This window comes from Ambystoma mexicanum, chromosome 2q (assembly GCF_040938575.1).
Source record: "Ambystoma mexicanum isolate Mex_15411 chromosome 2q, UKY_AmexF1_1, whole genome shotgun sequence".
NCBI classification, from domain to species: domain Eukaryota; kingdom Metazoa; phylum Chordata; class Amphibia; order Caudata; family Ambystomatidae; genus Ambystoma; species Ambystoma mexicanum.
Genome location: NC_090924.1, coordinates 596,333,115 through 596,353,179, shown reverse-complemented (window position 1 = coordinate 596,353,179; position 20,065 = coordinate 596,333,115). Strand labels below are relative to the sequence as shown.

At 45.4% G+C, this 20,065-nt stretch overlaps 1 protein-coding gene across 6 annotated transcripts in view; it reads left to right on the top strand.

Moving 5' to 3' along the window:
* The window catches only part of LOC138569611 (sodium channel protein type 5 subunit alpha-like), a 1,199,462-nt gene that overhangs the window by 970,650 nt on the left and 208,747 nt on the right, over nucleotides 1–20,065 (top strand). For all 6 annotated transcript variants that reach the window (XM_069647738.1, XM_069647737.1, XM_069647740.1 and 3 more), the window contains exon 18: nucleotides 719–842. In XM_069647738.1, the coding sequence (XP_069503839.1) occupies nucleotides 719–842 (124 nt within the window). The remainder of the gene's footprint in view (nucleotides 1–718; nucleotides 843–20,065) is intronic.

Below are 20,065 nucleotides of genomic sequence, written 5' to 3'. Positions count from 1 at the left end.
TGCGCCACCTTTTGACATACACATTTATACTATGCACTGCAAATAACCCAAATTTGTTGGCGAGGAAGCACCTACGTCTATGTGTGAAACATAACAGCTCGCACACAACCAAATTACAAGCTCTTTGAAAATGAGCTCCTTAGTGTTCAAACCATGTAGTGCACCTTGAAGCACTGTCTACATCAGATAGTCAGCTGAAACTAGTGATATTTGTTTTATGTCATGCTATGTTAATTAATATGTATACTGCAACCATCACTAGTCTCTGTAAAGTAAGTGTGGGGGTGGGAGAGGGGTTGATTGATAGGAAAGAGGGATTAGTCAGTAGAACTAACCGATTCACAGAATCAATGAATGGGCGAAGGGAGATGATTTTGGTAGCAGGGATGCATGTTTCGTAACTGTTGTTAGTTATTGGTACGCAGCATAGGATGTCGAAGGAACGCGCTGTAATAGCAATATCTAGACCCGACCAAGCATTGTACTAGATGTAATTGGTAACTGTTTGTATTATGGACCTAAGAGGTGCTCAAACACTGCCTACTATTCTTGCAAAGCAGGCAGCGTTTACAATTACAATTAAATGCTGCCTGCCATGCTGGCCTCAGCAGTGGAAATTAGGACATGCTTTTGTAATTGGTGGATTAAGATGTCTTCTTGTATTGCTGTATTTTGTTATATATGTTTACCAATTTTCTTGGGTGTTCTTGTTGTGCAGAAGCTTGATGAGACCAGCTGTTCAGAAGGCAGCACAGTGGACCTGAGGAAGTCTGGGGATCTGATGGACAAAGTGTCGGTGATGGCCGAGGAGTTAGCCGAACCCGAGGAATGCTTCACGGAAGGTAACGCCAGCAGAGCGATTGTGAAGTGTGCCCAAAGGCCCGCCTTCCCCTATCGAGCATGTCTCCACATTAACACCGGGGCACTTGGGCTCCACGCGCTCGCGGTTCCCGGGCCCACTTCACTTGCCAGATAATGGTGAAAACACATACGCAATAGGCAGCAGGAACGTGTTAACATTTGCCTTTGAATTTCTAATGGCTGATAAGCGCGGGAACACTCCATAAACCGCCGCTACTTTAGGCTGATAAGTTCTGGTTTGCGCCACCTCTTCTGGACTCTGTCCTGGTCTCATGAGGTGACTGACTGATCAGCCCGGTTCACTGCCCACTGAGATGTCTGCAAATAGAAAATTGTTGCAAACCTACGCAAGCAAACATTGCCAGCAGTAGGAGCTGTGCCGAGTATTGCAAATCGTCAACATTTAGTAATGAAGACCCCAGGACAATAGATACCACAGCTCTTTGCATCATGGGCCAGGACCACACTAAGGGTACGAGGGTGCAGGGTGTTCCTTAACACGTCATTATAGTGCATCATCCTTTCTATTTTCAAACCACACCTCACAATTGAAAGGCCTACATTCTGTGATTTACTCTTAGCAAATGTTCTTGCGACGTTGATGTGTTTTAAGTGTTGGTGGCGTAAACTGAAAATGTACGGCCTGATTCATGGAATGTTTTGCACATTCTCCATGTGCATGATGTTGTGCTGGTGGCAATGTGCAGCGGCCTGTAGCATCTACCCAAATATGCTGCTGCTCTGAGCGCCTGATTCATGGAATGTTTTGCACTGTGGAAAGTGACTTTTCACTGGCGCAAGGTCACTTTACACTACAAAAATACACTTTGCACTGTTCCATGAATCAGGGTGTTTGTTGGCAGTGCAAAGTCACTTTGCACCAGTGAAAAGTCACTTTGCACAGCGCAAAAAATTCCATGAATCAGGCCCTCAGAGCAGCATATTTGATGAGATGCTACGGGGCGCTGCACATTACCACTAGCACAACATCATGCACCTGGAGAATGTTGCGCTTTATACCGAAGGCCTAACATACCACACCATACATGATGATTTAAAGTACCTTTTGTCATCGGGTTGTGATCGTTAATATCTAAAACCTACAAATACTAATACCAGAAGCAGAGCGCTAGATTTGGTGAGCGGAGCTGGCTTCTTGCTTCCCGCCTCCTCTGCTCTGTTCTGGGAAGAGTGAAGCCTCCACAGCATATTCCTGTAAAACATGTTTTCTTCTTGCATGCTTTGGCAGGGTTAATCACCTCTTTCATGTAGTTATTCCTTGTGGGAAAAGCTGAATGGTTTTCCGACCTGATGTTGACATCCTCTGAGCAGCGGCTTGAGCGGAATACCGTTGATGCGCCGCACAGACTGGGAAACGTCAAAACCAACTGCAGGCACCTGCGGCCATTTTGTCTTTGCTCTGGAGACCAAGCTGCAGAGTGGATTAGCAGTTGCGCAGATTTCATGCGGCCTCAATGCAGAGACTTTGCGGTGGTAGAATTGTGCCACTTTGTACCGCATCAGCACCATGGCGGGAAATAGCCCTAGTCCAAAAAACGTGATCTTTCAAGGCATGTTTGCACCAGGGCAATGTCTTCCCTATGCTGATAAATAGTTGGTACTGGGGTAAACATTGGGCCGAATACGCATTTGCCCTTGAGCAATGATTGTGCCTGTGCTAATACTGTGCAAAATTGTACTTGTACCGGACCAACGTTTCTGTAATAAGTCCTTTTGTTTATGTGATCTTTATGCCAGGTTCCATTTTCTGGGTTATCTCTTAAAAGTTGGCGTCATCGAGGCCACCAATAGTAGCAGATGGGTGCTATACAAGGCCACTTACATTACATTCCCTGGCATGGAAAACAGTTGTGAACGTTCGGTCTGTGGACATTTGATATTGTGTCAGTCTAAAGGTGAACACACTTAAAACAAGAAAACATTAAAATAGAACATGATATCATTACTGATGGACTGAAGGTTTCAAGTGAAACTGCAATGATTTTGCTAAAGGCACCATCCTTGTATATGTTGTGGTACAGATCCACCTCCAACCTTACCACCAACATGTTTTGTGCCACTTTGGCATTCCCACAGGACTTCTGAACAGTTCTGGGGTGTGATCATGAGTTTGCTGACAGCAAGCAATCCATGCATTACCACAGCCATGTCTCCATTTACACATGTTGGGCTAATTAGTGAATTAACCAAGCTTTGGTGGAGTTGGGAGTTAATCACCATCAACCAGAAATATTCAAGAGCTCCTTGAGATGGACTTTGCTTTTAGTGATGACTGCCTGCTCCCCTATGCACAGAGCGCCAGTGTAGCTCATGGAGGACAAGTTGTGTTAAAGACAAGTACAATGTATATCAGAAGGAAATACTGGGTAAACAGTGCAGGAAATGGGCCAGAACAAGACGGCGCTCAGCCAAAATGTGTCTAAACTGCAGAAGCCTCACTACAGCTCTGCAGCTTTTTGAACTGGTATATATATATGTCCTGAAATTTATAGACATCACTTTATTAGGGTGAATATTGTTATTGTTACCAATCAAAACAGAAGAGTCCACTATTTGCTTAAAATGTGTTCTTAATGATTTACTATAAGACATGTTTAACATTTAAAATTGTGGACATTATGCTGTTCCCATAATGCTCTTTGCTTTTATGCAAATCGGCAGGATTAGTTTCTATATAGAGATACTGCGTTTCAATCTGGCCAGGGCCATGCCCCTTGCCCCCGCCCCCTCCATTCCAAAGCCCCACCCCTCCTAAGAAGTGACGGTTCCCCCAATAAATGTTTTCCATTTCCAGCACTGGGTGTAAAGGTTGCACGCTGTTTATGTTACATCTAGAATCATTGCGAGTTAGCTGGCACATCTTTGCTGTTCCCAGCAGCAGAATCACCACTCCTCTTATGGCTTTGCATAAACTAGAATGACATTAATAAGCCACATCTTCACTGCCAAAAACACTGGCAGCCCCTGCTTCTCCCAACTCTTTGGCAGAGTAAAGCAAAACTGTCCAGCACCATTGCAAATGCAATAGTATGCCAGTTAACTGGATCCCAGTTGCTCGGATGAAAAAGCAAACATGCCAGATCAGCAAGCTTTCTGGCCTATTTGCTCTGTTATCTGGCTCAGAACCGTTGTTAGCTATCATGTTCTTTACCAGCAATGGAGGTGCCGGTTAATGGAACATTCCTGTTAAGAAGGTGCTGGCTAGCAAAGCATTTACTCTATTGTGATATCAATGGGGAACTGGTAGGAATGGCTGGGGGACCCTGACATTCTGCTCCTATACGGCAATGTTGTTCTTGCATTCTCTTCCATTAGATATGTTCTTTTGTGCTGTCCTAACAAGTGATTCCCATCCATGTCCTGCCTCCTTATGTCAACATAGTTTTCCAATAAATAAATAAATAAATAAATACATACATACATACATACATACATACATACATACATACATACATACATACATACATAAATAGTTACATACATCTGATGTTGTCCACCAAGGTGACAAGATCTCAGTGCCCAGATTCCAGTGAAAGACAAGGGGAATAAACATCGTTTTCCTTGGGGCATAACCAGTGCCCCTGTTACATTCTGTGCGAAACATACAAGTAACAAAGCACTGCAAAACCAGCTGCAGCAAACTGAAAATATTGCCATAAACAAGCTGGCATAGGAGCGCATGAGGTGGGCAGGGTTTGTAAACGTCAGGGACCGGCACTTCTTGCAGTCCCAAGAATGACCCTGTGTTTGCCACACAGCTGAGAAGCTGGAGCTGGCCTAAGCAGTGCTCTGGATTGAGTCCATCGGCATTCATGATCCAGGCCACTTATCGCGGCACTCGCTTTGGTAGCCTTGTTTGCTCTCTACCTGATATCTGAAGCAGGCGCTGTGTGAATTGGTTTAGGATTTCCAGCTCACAAACCCTGCCATGATAGACTCATCCACTTAGTCTGCAACAAAATCATTTGGCCAGGTTGTCACCGGCACAGGCTTGTCATCAACTGTTGACTTAAATAAGGGTGCAGACACCCTCAGATTGTGGGTACCACTGTCCAGTTGCACTTGCAAACTAGCCGTGTGGTTATAGCTTTAACTTGTAACCGCAGAATGGGGGATACTGGTTATATTGTCTTGTGTTAATATAGTTCAATTCTTTTAAGGGTAGGGCTCAGGGCATATTTGAGTAGGGCATACCATGGCAGCCAATGCCTTCAGCCATGACATCCCACTTAGGGTGAAATACTGATACATTACTGGTCCTGAATTCTCCTCACTAGAGTGGGGTTAGAGGGCTCTTTGCTTTGCCAGGACGAGTGGCCGTGTGGCATGGGCCCATTGCCTCAGTCCCTATGGTCCTTTGGTCGTTTGCTCAAAGTGCCGTGGAAGATATCTTTGTAGATCGTCTTTCCCGCAACCCCTGCTGGCTTTACGCTGTTTCTCCACTGCCATGGAACCACAGTGCCTTGCAAGGGGCGGGGCAGCCTTCCCGTCGAGTCTGGGAGGTGGCCGAGCTGGATAGGCTGGAGTGGCTCCCTTTTCTTGGTTCATTTGTCCTGGTACTCCTGAAGTTCGAACAAAGGAAAAGAAAACCTGGGGGTTATTTTTGATACTGTCTTTCACACCTCGCTTTTGCCCCAACATAATTGCAGTGGTCCAGTCTACCAATGTTCGGGGAGCAATGCTTTGTGACATTCTTCTTTTTCGTCATTCGAGCCAACATGTTGAACAGATGAGATACCCTAGTGATGGCGTAAATGTACGACTGCAACACGGTGCATTCTGGTCTCCCTAAGAAAGTAACAGACCGACTCCAGAGAGTGCATAACGAGGCCCAGAAACTGTGCATCAGCCTGAAACGTCTGGACCAAAGCCTTCATACAGTGGGTCAAGCGCTCCCTTCCTCACCGGCCCCAGCAGAGTCATCTGTGATGCTGGAAATGCATTGGCGGGACAGGGCCTCCCTGTCCTTGTCCTGTAGTCCTTTTTCATTTGTGTTCTGTATTGTTTTCTGCCCCAGGAGTCCATATGGGACTCCTGGCAGTGCAGCTCTTCCTGTTTTCGGTTTGGTGTACAGACCCGTGCGATACCCTTATGGCACCCATGGATGGAGGTGCAACCCTGTGCCCCTAGTGTATGTTTTTGGGCACCTGTGTGTGGCCCACAGAGCAGAGTATGGCCTGGTGGCAGCTCCATGCTGAATTTGACAGGTGCTCTGAGTATCCTCCATTTTGGGATACCCAGGTCCTGCCATTGGAATCAGTTGATTCCTGATAGGAAACAAGATGGCCCCTGTGGCCTCTTGCTTTCTATTGCCTGTTACCTTGTTTCCCAAAGTCCTGGAAAGCCCTGACTCTGTCCCTTCCCCCTGACTGGCTGTTGGGTGGAAGTTCCATATATGATGTTGTTGTGAAGTACAGGCAAGACTGGCTGGAGCCTTCCCAGTGACTGTATGTTGTGGGTACACCCTGTGGGTGGGACCTGGGGGAATGGAGTGTGTGAGCAATATGCACTTCTTGTTGTGGATGTCTGGTTTCTGGTGTATGACACAATGAATGAGACAGCCCTGCCCGAAACTGGCATGAATGCAGTGTGTAGTGTTGAATGGCTGGGTACTTGTCCCAATACACATTCCTAGTTGTGAGTGTCTGTGAGGAAGGAGCATGGCCTGATTGCACTGCATGCCTGATTGTCTGACTGACTGCATGAATGCCCTTCTGTATGATTGGCTGCTGAGTGTGACCCAGCAGTGTGGATGAGAGACAGATGAATGCAGTGTGTAGTGTTGAATGGCTGGGTACATGTCCCAATACACATTCCTTGTTGTGAGTGTCTGAGAGGGAGGAGTATGGCCTGAATGCACTGTATGCCTGATTGGCTGACTGACTGCATGAATGCCCTTCTGTATGATTGGCTACTGAGCGTGACCCAGCAGTGTGGATGAAAGACAGAATAAGTCTAGGGCTGAGCTGATAGCTGCCCTGGTGGACTACCAGATTGATGGTGAAACTCTTGATGAGGGGGTTAATGCAACCAATGAGGTCTCCACCCCTGGGGTTGTCACTGAATCTGATTCGGGGAATGCCACCATTCCTGCTGCCTCTGTTCCAAGCCCCAGCACTGCCCTTCTGGGGAAGCCCTGAAGATCAAACTTATAAAATATCTGGGGACCTCTCACCACTGGAAATTGTTCAGAAGCTGAGTTTACACTTTAAAAGTAACTGGAATTGCTTATCCTTGATGCCCAGCTGGAAGAAGAAGAATTACTGCTGCATTTGCTTCGACCCGATCCGAAAGCTGTCGAGTTCATCAAGGACTGATCTGAGAGAGGACCTGGGTAGAAGTCCTCTTCTCGTGCTCCGAGGGACCATCGAGCACGGCTAACCTTCACCAAAGCCTCTTGGAAGTCAGACCCTCGACAGGCTGCCGATCGGAGACGAGGACCACAGAGGAGAACGAAGTAAAGCACCCGGACATCGACGCCGTCAAAGTCCATTGCTATCGACCAGGGTTCAGAGTATGGCCGTAACCGATGGAGGCCCCTTGGAGCCGTTTTTCCCAGAAGAGGGGATCGCTTGACTCCATGCTGCCGACAACCAGAGCCGCATGCTCCTTTGCCTAAGACATTTGATTCACGGATGCGCTCATCCACACTGCCGCCTGCCTTATCCCGCCGGAGAAGGCCAGGCCGTCGTTGCACGGAGGAGCATCCGCCGGTGGGTTTCCCGCCACCCGAAGACCACATAGACTTCGACCACTCAAAGCCCTTGTCAGGCCACAGTTCTTCAGAAACTCTTTGCAGTTCTGAACTATCAAATGTCGAGGTGCCCTGCACACCTCATCCTCGCAGGCTGTCGCTGACGAGAACCGCCTGGATCGATGCCGTGATCTCGGCACCATCAAACTTTTCATCAACGCTGTCAATGGCAAGTTCACCTTCTTTGATGCCTCTCGACGATATGTGGCTCCTGCTTTAAATGGAGTCACTCATGAAGGATCCATCAACGCCTCCTCGAAGAACTTTGCTCTACCAGGTACATTGGGGGGGATAGAAACCTTGTTGAAGGAAATAAGACTTATAGAACAATATATTGAATGGGCTTGTGATATATCTTTAGTTTACGGGTTGCCCAGGTGGGGGGATCTCCACACAGAATTGGGCCTAGTTGGTAGGGGTCAATATTCTGCCCATTGTTCTAACCAGCTGCTTTCCTCCTATATCTATTGTTGGTTACTTTTATTCCTTGATCTGTGTGACATTTGACCAGAGTATAGTTGATGCTCTTTAATGAGATTTGATAATAATTGTGGTATCACTTTGGAACTGTATATATTTGCCATTGTAGATTTTCTGAGCACAAAGTGAGTTATTGTGATAGTGTACATAACCTTGAATATTAATTATATAAAGACTGTGTTTTAACTAATACAGTGTGTGGACATTCCTTTGTGGGGGATTGGGGACTACACTGTACTTAAGAACCAGCCTGCATCACCTTCTGAGAAGTTAGGCCTTGATTGCTTGACCAGCGCTACCCTAAAGAGATTCTTGGCTGGGGTCGTCTGTGCCCCTCCTCTGCCATATAGAGAGCAGGAGTACAGACACCCCCCCCCAGTCTTTACATCATCACAAGCATCAGTTCCAGTGGTGGTTCAGGTCACTTCAACATTAGCCTGAAGACATGAACATGCTGGGTATTGGCCACTTTGCAGTGATGAGAATTGTAAACTGGGTGCATCAAGGGTGCTTCAGAGTGCTACAGAGTGCTGTGATCAGTGATTATAGAATAGCTGAAAGAAAGGTATATGGTAAGAGAACCGCGGGACGCGCTAGACACGTACTTGACTAACGCGAGCATAGTGGAAGTTATCCTCCACTTTGATTCTCTCTAAATTGTATGGAGAATAGTGAAAAGGATCACATTCTGTCTGCATTTTTCACCAATACCAGATCTGTATTTCTTCTGGCGTCCCTGAATTTCACCTCGAGAATTTGTATCTGCAATGGGTGCACTTTGTGCTTGAAGACGAAACATTGTCCAGCCTTCCCCTGTACTACTCCAAAACCCTAAAGGCTAGCAGCAACTTCCCTTTGGTTAAGCACTTTTAGAATTTTGAAGTGCGGCAGTGAATGCTAATAAGAAAGTGATGGATCAAAATACTTCCTCCTGAAGAAAGTTCTCAAGAAATCACAGGATCTGAAACATGTCGAGGCATACTACCAGGGATTAGATATACTGGTTTATTTATTTAGGTCGTCATTGACCAATATTTCTTCCTCCTGTATATACTACATTAATGTGTCAGTAGGAGTTGTGTACCTAGTCCACTGAATGACTAGAGACAAATTGTTACAATTTGATTGTGATTATTGTGTCCCTTGCACTTTATTTCTACTAGGTTTTAACATCTGTATGTTTTTTATGATGTTTTTTAACAATTATTAATAAAATGTGTATTTTGTGATAATTCTTGGTTGCTGCTGATTTACTGATTTACTTTTTCTCTACCTTGTGCTGTTGTATTTTGTCTTTATTATCCCTTCATGAAGGTAGAGGTTTCTTTTACTACCCTAGGGAGTCATTGTTTTTTGAAGGGTTTCCTCCTAATATATATATATAGTAAGAGAAAACTGGAATTTACATTTCGTGGATATCTGATGAGGAACATTATGTACTATTTGCAGGTAAACATTCCTACTGTATATGATTTGTCCACAATACAGACTTTTCAACCTACTCCGGTACCATTTTAACCCAAGCATCCAAATATATATTGTCATGCTATGCTACCCATGTTATGCTGTTATGTTATGAAATCTCTCCACTGGCCACTGGTGGCTGCAAGTATCAACTTCAAGACCTTCTGCATCGTCCCCAAGGCTTTCTGGGGCCGGGGCCTGCACTACATCCACCTCTCTCTTGCTAAACACCTCCCTCTCAAGCCGTTCACTCAGCCACCTCCAACTCTCTGAGGGTCAGACGCTTCTTCAGGCAGAGAGTGCGGGCCAGATATCTCTCCTTTGCAGGTGCCTTCTTCTGGAATGGCCTCCTTGCCTCTCTCAAACTTGAGCCAGACCGCCTGATGTTCCGGAAGCAGCTCATGACCTTCCTTTATGCTTTCTCTCTCTCTCTCTCTCTCTCTTTCTCTCTCTCTCTCTCTGTCTCTCTCTCTCTCTCTCTCTCTCTCTCTATCCCCCCTGCTTACCTACTTGTCTGCTGTGCTGACTGGTTGCCTGGCTACCCTCAGTCTAACAGGGTACCAGGATCCTCCATGACCAGTAGCCCTTGCACTGCCTCCACAATTAGGGGCTGTAACTGGAACCCTGCAGTCCCCTGCCTCCTTGCACTTACCAAGAGCTGCACTGTTCTGGCTGCATTTACTCAGAGCAGTGCTGGCCTGATGCACTTTCCCCCTTCCCATCCCTTGGAACTTCCGCTCTCTGTCCTCCCCCTGCACTTTGCGCATCACACTTGCACGATCTGAATGTCACAAGGCCTAATAAGATTCTTTATTTTGTCCTCCCTAACATTTGTGTACAGACACGTTATAAATTACTTATCATATCATATCATATCATACCAGCATATTTTTATTGTAACCATGTGCCTTTGAAGTAGTCCTGGGCCTTTGGCTGTCCAGAGAAGGCCTTTCCACCTGTTCCTGGGCATTCATGCACGCCAGAGGCTGCGAAGAAGAAGTACTTCCAGACCAAAGCATAGGTAGTGGCGCACAGGTTGTCAATTCTTTTTTTTAGGTCAGTGTGTAAAGTCCACTGGTTCTGTCCAGTTTTTGGGGGTAGTTCTCTAATTGGTTTTGTTATCAAATCAAATGGTTCAATGGTATACCACATGTATGCTAACTTGGTTTTGTGTGCATGGTGTATGCTCGTATGTTGCAAACATGTTGAGTAGATGCATTAATTCATTCATTTTGTCATTTGTATAGCGCCCTTCACCTCAATTGTGGTCCCAACGTGATGTTGGTTGAACGCCTTCAGAGGGACCAGAGTCGAAATTTGGGAGAAGTTGGGAGGTGCTATGATGCGTGTGTGCATTTCAGCCATTAACGTTATGTGAGAGTGGCCAAGAACTGCTAGTTTGCCATGTCTGGATGGCATGTAGATGGGTGCAGTGGTGGTAAACTATGAACTAGACAGGGGTTGGTTGAATTTAAGGAGATAGAGAATCATGTTAGAAGCTACAGTTCAAATGTTTATCATTAAAGGAAGCTTTGTTCTAAAGGCAGAGGTGTTGTGCAGTAGTGTTTGTGTTGTACGTGAGTGCTGGGTGTATGGAATGGGCCGCGTCTTCCTCTAAGTTACGAAGGTGCAGTGTGCGCAGGGAGATTATGGGTTAGATGTGCAACAATATGGCTACCTCACACAATTAGGATAAATGCAACATATGGCTACCTTACACAATTAGGCTAAATGCAAAATATGACTGACTAACACTATTGGGCTAAAAGCAAGGTAAGGCTACCTTACACAATTTGGCTACATGCAAAATATGGCTAACATAGTTGGGCTAAAAGCAAGGTAAAGCTGCCATACACAATTAGGGTAAATGCAAAATATGGCTGAGTAACACAGTTGGGCTAAATGCAAAATATCTCTGTTTAACACAGCTGGGTTAAAAGCAAGGTAAGGCTACCTTACACAAATTGGCTAAATGGAAAATATGGCTGACTAACAGAGTAAATGGGAGACAGATGGCTGTGTGCTATTAACCAACATGTTCTTTGAAATGAAATGTCAGTCAACAGACCAAGCAGTTTAAAAGTGTGCATTTAACCACAAATCTGCAGTGGGCATGAACGTTCTCGACGTCCACGAGATCTATGAGTTGCAGGGAATGTGTAGGGTACCTTCCTTACAGCACCTGCGTCTGCACTGCACCAGGTGGTTGATATTGCACAAGTGTTTTTTACAGTCCTATCTAGAGTGCTGGTGCAGAGTTGTGTCTAGGCTGGTTCCATGAGATTTACTAGGACTTGCTTGGTGTCATGCCATCTAACTCAGGTTGACATAGCGATAGATGTGCCATTGTGTGGCGTCGTCTAAGTCTGGGGTTGGGTTTGTTGTTAGCATAGTTGGAAAGTGACATGTTGCCATCATTAGGCATTCTGTTGATTGGTTGAGGGTTTTGTGATGGTGCTTTTAGTATATTCTGTTGAGTTGTTTTTTTGGAATCATACCAATGCACAGACGTGTCAGACAATGTTGCTACAGTCTCACGTTCGTGGTGCAGTCCAGGTGTCTGCTGCCTCCATAGACTACCATAGTGGGCCTGCACCTGAGTACCTGCCAGTTGCTTCCTTGCCGTCTGCCGCCTACTCTTCACCAACTCAGATGGACATCTCTTCAGCAAGACACTAAGGAGTCCCTGTGGTTGCTTCGCTCGTAATACAGTGCACATCTTTAAATTAGCCTCCTGCTCGACCTCAGGAGTGGCCACAAGCATCTTCATGCTCTCATATGATCTCTGCACTTCTCACCTTCAAGAGATCTTAAATCCAAAGATGGAAACTGGATCATTCTTGGCCCGGGAGGATAGTTCAGGGGCAATGTGCACATCTGGGAAGCTGGATAACGCCAGGCAGCATGGGTTTGATATACAGTCTTGCACTTAGAAGCTGGTCTCTGGCATGAAGTGTGATGTAAAAGCCCAGTTTAATTTCCTTTTTTGTTGTTGTTGCAGAGACTGAGTAGAAACAAGGGAAATGTGTGCAGTGAAAAACAGGATCCTACATCCTTATTACACAATATTTCAAAGGTGTTTGCAGATCTCATCTTTTGAAGCTATGAGGGAAGTCAGTGGCAATGTCACAACTCATTGCAGCCAATCCTTTTCAAGTAACTGTGTTGCCATCTAAACAATTATCTGTCAGCGCTTAACATGTATAGCCATGATGTTCACACGAAGGATGGCCATAAGGAAGGAGGCAGAGTCTACAATACTTCAAAATCGGTGGGCAGCAGAAGAGAGCAACCTGTCCTTGTTGCCAAGGTGGGCCTTCCTACACCAATGCCGAGCGCGTGGTAAGTCGCCCGGACTGATTGATCACCAGACTGTGCAAAGCTCTCAGGGGGCTGCTTTCCTGTCCACAGATGAGAGCTCGCATGTGTTTGCATTAGGCTTTTCCCTGGTGGTTAATCTAGTGGCGGCCTACTTCCTTTCAAATGATGGACATGAAAAATGCATGAAACCTGTGGCTTCCTGCTAGCAGCTGCCGCTGAGCCACCATGCCACTACATATGATAAAACACCTTAAGTAGAGGCAAACACGGAATCAGCCGGAATCGTCACCTTTTTTGTTTGTTTCGATACAAACTCTGAGCACCTAAAGACATAGCCATTGAGGGTGGCTGCTAAGCAAATTCTGAGGGTTTGGAAATCGAGGAAAAAAACAGATGTGGAGGGTTGCTTGTCTGATTTACGAATCCTGGCTCGTTATGAGAGAGTTATGCTAAAAAAAACAGGAGCAGGAAGGCAAATATTCTGAGATATGGGGAACATGTGATGAACTGTATAGTTGAGGCAGTCTCTTTATAATGAAGGGTTGGTAAAACGTGGAGGATAGGCAAATAATAAGGAGCTTTGTCTTTTTGTCTGTTAGGTTTTGTCGTGTATGTGTTGTCTAGCACAGACTACCCCTGTCTCCTGTTTATCTATCAATGTGTAAACCACACACTCTATGACATATAAGTTCATGTCATTCTCAAATTATTATAAAACACCCCGACTCAGGATTCCTACTCATGTATCAAATAGACATATCAAATGATTTATTTCATCACAATAAATAAATAATAATAACAAGGAATATGATTGTGATAAAATAAATCATGTGATATGTCTATTGGATACATGAGTAAGAATCCTGATAGACAAACAGGAGACAGGGGTAGCCTGTGTTTCATTTCTTATTTCATGTAGATTGTGTCCCCTTACAACACAGTCTCCCCAACAACAAATCATTTTGGGCACAACCTATTATACATACTTGTGTTGTCTTGCTTCACAATCTCTGTTAATGTATTGTACTAACGTACTGAATAAATGTATAGTTGATAAGATAATTAAATGTTGTTATGGTTAGTGTGGTAATTAGATGAGTTGATATAGCAAAAAATGAGTAGTGGGAGTGTATTACATGAATGTCATGAATATGTTTATATTGTATTTCTTTAAAATGATAAATAAAGTGTTTAAAAATAATACTGAAAGACCCTAACTGTGAGTTTTTGGCAAGGCTTTGTTTTCAACCTTGGTGAAGTTTAAATGCAAATCATAGGTGAGGCGTGTAGGAAGGCGGAGGGTGTATTTCAGCTGCTCTCGTCACCTTCCTGGCGTTGCCATGTGTTGGTAGATGTGTGTGGGGCCATTTATATTGGCTGCATTTGCTGTCACTTCACTCAGACGAGTTATAATGATCTTAAGGTTCCAAAGACTGCTGTCCCCTCACTCTTTCCCTCAACCTGTCCACGATCACTGGATATCTGGAAAGAGAATGCTCTGCAGAAGTAGGACTTTGCTGGGTAATGCAACAGCTCTAAGCTCAAACGAAAACAGAGGCACTGGGTGCAGCCTCCCGTGATTTCTTATGGGTAGAACATAGACGCCCTTAGCACTTAAGGGGTTAATGCAATGGAATAGAAAACAAGCACACGCAAAGCCAACAGTTCTGCATTAGAAGTGGTGTGAAATTAAAACATGGTACCTTGGTTTTTGGGAAAGATGGGCGATTGTGAATTTTGAATGTGTTATATAAAAATGTAGCTTTGTTGTTTAAAATGCAGATCAATATTTTTGAGTTATAGAAAAGTACATTACACATTTTAAGGTTTTGTAGCAATGTACAGGTTGGAATATATGCAATGCTGTCGAAACTGATATAATATTGTTTCGTCTCCATTGTATATGTTGGCCTATGCCCAGTCGCTTTGCGAGGAAATCCGTATATGTTATGTTATGTTATGTTACTTTGCATTTATATAGCACCTTATATACCATTGGTATGGTCTGAAGGCGCTGGTAGGTTGAACGCCCCTGGGAACCGAAGTTCAGGTCAGTAGAGAGAGTCAAAGGTGCGTGTGAGCACCGGATATGTGTGCAGCTGGTGCAGCATTCTTGTAAAAGCTGCTTCTTAGCGGTAGGTGTGGTGGTTGAGAGGTCAATAGTATGTGTTTGTTCTGGCAGGATTTATCCAGATTGCTTGCGGCTGCGTTAGGCCTGAAGAGAACGCCTGGCTGGCGGGTAACCAGCAGTGTTTATTTAGAGTGATGGGGAGTATGAGGCAGAATGTTGGTATGAGAACAGTTATACCGAATGGTGTCATAGTATCTCTGTGTTCTAGTTCAGTGGTGGTGTAAGGAGAGAGTAAGCATGGTGGTGTGTTGTGATGTAATACATGCTCTTCCAAACGTTCTCTGCATTCCAGACCATACTATATATGTCACGCAATTCTATGCTCTCCAGTCGGTTCCATGCACTCCTATCCACTTCCTGCACCCCAGTCGACTCCACACACTGCGGCCCGCTCGACGCGTTCATGCACTCGAGTCTGCCCCACACGCTCCAGTCTGCCCTGAGCGCTCCAGTCCGCCCCACGTACTCCAGTCTGTCCCACACATTCCAGTCTGTCCAAGCATGCACTCTTGTCTGTTCCATGCATGCACTCCTGTCTGTCCCGTGCATGCACTCCTGTCAGCCCAAGCATTCACTCCTGTCAGCCCCATTCATGCATTCCTGTTAGCCTTATGCATGCACTCCTGTCAGCCCCATGCATGCACTCCTTTCTGCCATACGCATTCCTGTCCACCACATGCAATCAACCCCTCCTCCCTCTATGCACTCATCCCCCTCTACGCACCCCTCCCTTCCTACGCACCTAGCCTCTCTTCCACACTCTACCCCTCCTCCGCACTCTACGCCTCATCTGCACTCAACCCCTCCTCCGCACTCGTCCTCTCTCCGCACTCGTCCTCTCTCCGCACTCGTCCTCTCTCTGCACTCGTCCTCTCTCCACACTCATCCGCTTTGAAAACTCATCTGCTTTATGCACTCTTGCTTTCCACTCATTCAACTGCAGTATGCACCCATCAGCCTTCTAAAGTCATTTGCTAATATGTAGTAATTCTGTTCTATATATTCATCTGCCCTCTACACTAATCTGCCCTCTACATTCATCGGCTCTATACACTCATCTGACCACTACATTCATCTGTCCTCTACACTCATCGGCTCTATCCAGTCATCGGCTCTATACACTCATCCGCTCTATACATCCGCTCATCGGCTCTATACACTCATCGGCTCTATACACTCATCGGCTCTATACACTCATCCGTTCTATACATCCACTCATCCGTTCTATACATCCGCTCATTCGCTCTATACACTCATCCGCTCTGTACACTCATCCGCTCTGTACACTCATTCGCTCTGTACACTCATCCGCTCTATACATTCGACAGGTCTGTACATTTATCGTACATTTATCTGCACCAGCGATCTACACACTCTCCGCACTTCCGTACTCATCTGCTATCCCCACTCCTGCGCTCTTCATACTCATCCGCTCTACATATTCATCTGTTCAACACATCAATCCGGTTTACGCTCATCCGTTCTGCACATTCATCTCTTCTACGCACTCCTGCATTTTACTTGCTTCAACGTTCTTTACTCATTCATCCGCTCTACACGCTCGTCCGCTTTATACACCCAACCATTCTACACACTTATCCGCTCAACATGATCATCCATTCTATACAATCATCCAATCTACTCATTCATTCAATTTACACACTCGTTTGAACTATATAGTTATCTGTTCTTCCACTCATGCATTCTTCCAGTCAGCGCATTCATCTGTTCCACATGCTTCATCGGTTTTAACTATTGCATCCACGCCATTCACTTTGTTCACTCCTTGTGCATTAAGTCCATTTCAGGAGTTTAAATCTCTTCACTGTTTCCGTATGATTTATTCTTATTAGATATTTCACTGCATTGATCTACTTTTCTCGTTTAGTTCGGTTTGTCCTTCTAGATTTTCTTATGGGTTATTAGCTGTCTATTTCTCGCGTCCAGTAGTTTGTTAGATTGGTGTCATTGAGATGCTGTTGGTCTGTTTGAGGTAGCTTGGTACAGGTTGTTTTTATGGGAAGAGCCAGGTTTTCAGTAGTTTGCTGAAAGACATTAAATCCTCAGTTAGGCTGATGTGGGAAGGGAGCGAGTTCCACAGCGTGGGGGCCAAGGCTGAGAATGACGATCCGCCTAATCTGACTGAGTTTGTCTTAGGTATGATTAGTAGACCAGCTGAGCTTGATTTTAGGGTGCGTGAGGGGTGATAGGTTTTTAGCTTGTTTTGAAGATATTGAGGTCCTGTTTTATGCAGTGCTCGATGGGAGATGCATAAGGTTTTGAAAGCCACCCTTCGGGCTACCGGAAGCCAGTGCAGTGTCTTAAGGGCTGGGGAAATGTGGTCTCTTGGGCCGAGCGCAAGTAGCATTTTGGCTGCCGCGTTTTGAGCCCTTTGGAGTTTATTCAGTTGGTACGCGTGGAGTCTGAGGTATAGGGGGTTTGCGTAGTCCAGTCTTGATATAACGATTGATTGGACCGCAGAGAGTCTGTTGGGAAAGGAGAGATAAGGAAAGATGCGCGGTTTTAAGGTGGTAGTGGCAGGACTTTAAGACATTGTTGACTTGGCGCGAGAGTGTTAGGTCAGAGTGAAGGGTGCATCCAAGATTTTTCACTGAGTTGGAGGGGGTCGGTGAGTTGCCCATGGCGGATGGCCAGGGTAGTGGGTTCGGAAGAAGTTCGGAGTTGCCACATACCATGATTTTCGTTTTGGAGGGGTTTAACAAGAGGTGGCTTTGGGTCATCCAGAGTTCTATGTCAAGGAGGCAGGAGGCCAGGTCAGGTCTGGAGTTGGGTTTTGAGTTCATGTGTTTTAGAATTAGTTGAGTGTCGTCGGCGTAGTTATAACACAAGATGTTGTGTGAACGAATTATTGCTGGGAGGGTGATCAAGTAGAGATTGAATAGGAGGGCAGATAGGCATGCTCCTTGTGGGACTCCTGTGTCGACTGGTCGGGCTTGGGAGGTATAGGTGGAGAGTATCGTTATTTGGTATCTATCTTTGAGGAATTGAGCTATCCATTTAAGAGCGGTTCCACGAATTCCTAGGGAGTGGAGGCGGTCTAGGAGGATTGAGTGATTGATAGTGTCAAAGGCAGCGGATAGATCAAGAAGGATTAGTGCAGTGCATCCCGCGGAGTCTGCTGTCATTTTGTAGGTAATCCAAGGTACCCTTGTTGCCCCTGTGACCTGCTATCTTGGAATCATGGCACCAAGACAATGCCGTCTTCCTTAGGGCTTGAGTGGGTAGATACAGTTTACCTTTTACTAGATAGAAACCATCCTTGATGTCATATATGGTATCTTTGTGGTGTCTTTCTACCTCAAATTGCCCTCCGGAAGATTGTCTCACTTGTCTTAGGAATGTGGAGAGAACTCCAATACTCTTGATTCGGGGAAACATGAGTTCCTTTGTGGATTCTGTTTCAGATGTGTAATCACTGCGGCGGGAAAGGGCATCCGCCACCAAGTTCTGTTCACCTGGGATGTAGGTTATAATGAAGTCAAACTGGGCGAATAAATGCGCCCATCTTGCTTGGCGAGTGTTGTAGCATTCAAACTGCCTTAAGACTTGCAGGTTCTTGTGATCGGTCCTGATAGTAAAAGGTTGTTCGCCTCCTTGAAGAAGATGGTGCCACTCCAGAAAAGCCAGCCTCATGCCGAGTAATTCTCGTTCAATAACCAAATAGTTTTTCTGGCTGGCATTGAGGGTTTTGGAGAAGTAAGAGATAGGGTGCTCTTTATCTTGGTGTACCTGTAACAAGACTGCTCCTATAGCTGCAGCCGAAGCGTCTGTCTCCAAGATGAAGGGAAGTCTCTGATCCGGCTGACGTAGGATGGGAGCAGAACAGAAGGCTTCCTTAAGACAATGAAAACTATCTTCGGCTTCTGCAGACCAACAGAACGGAACAGAGGATTTCTTGAGTAGGATAGTGATGGGCAGAACTTTCTGGGAGAAGTCGGGAATTAACTCTCGATAAAAGTTCGCAAGGCCAAGACACTTTTGAACCTCTGACAGACTTAGGTGAAGGTCAATTCAGGATTGAGACAACGTTCTGGGGATCCATTGAAATGCCTTTGCTGGAAAGAATAAACCCCAAATATGACATGGAGGAAGCGGAAAATACACATTTGTTAAGTTTGACTGAGAGATGGTTGTCTTTTAGTCTCTGGAAGACTTCCTTAACATGTTCCTCATGTTCTTCTTGTGTCCGAGAAAACACCAAAATGTCATCAAGATAGACTATGGTCGTGTGGCACAACAAGTCCGAGAAGAGGCAATCCATAAAGCGCTGGAAAATAGAAGGGGCATTGACTAACCCAAAGGGCATCACTTGATATTCGTACAGCCCAAACAGAGTCTGAAAGTCCGTCTTCCACTCATCCCCAGCCTGGACACGGAGCAGATGATATGCATTCCGTAGGTCGAGTTTGGTGAATATGGTAGAACCTTCAACGGCTTAAATGATTTCCGTTATCAAAGGCATAGGATAACGATCCTTGATGGTCACTTTGTTCAAGCCCCTGTAGTCAATGCAGGGTCGTAATTCCTGAGACTCTTTCTTTGGAATAAAGAACAAAGAGGCTCCAGCCGGAGACTTCGAGGGTCTAATCAGTTCATTGGCAAGGTTGTTATCCAAATACTCTCTAAGATAACGCTTTTCTTCCAAAGACACAGGAAACATCCGACAAAAGGGTACTAGGGCTCCTGGAGTTAGGTCGATGCTGCAGTCTTCCGGTCGGTGGGGAGGTAGATATAGGGGAGTCTTCTCGGTAACTACCTCTGTGAATTCCTGAAGATGGTTTGGTAAGCAATGAACAACTTTGGGCTCACTGCTGCTTGCTGTTTTCACAGTCTCAAATTTGGGCTCAGGCAGACATTCAGCCTTACAGAGTGTGGAATGGAAATTTAGAAGATTCTTGGTCCAGTTAATGGTGGGGTTGTGTTTCCGTAACCAGCCTATCCCCAAGAATGAGAGGGAAGTGGGCTGTGGGGATGATGTCGAAGACGATCCTTTCCGAATGTTGCTGTATAGA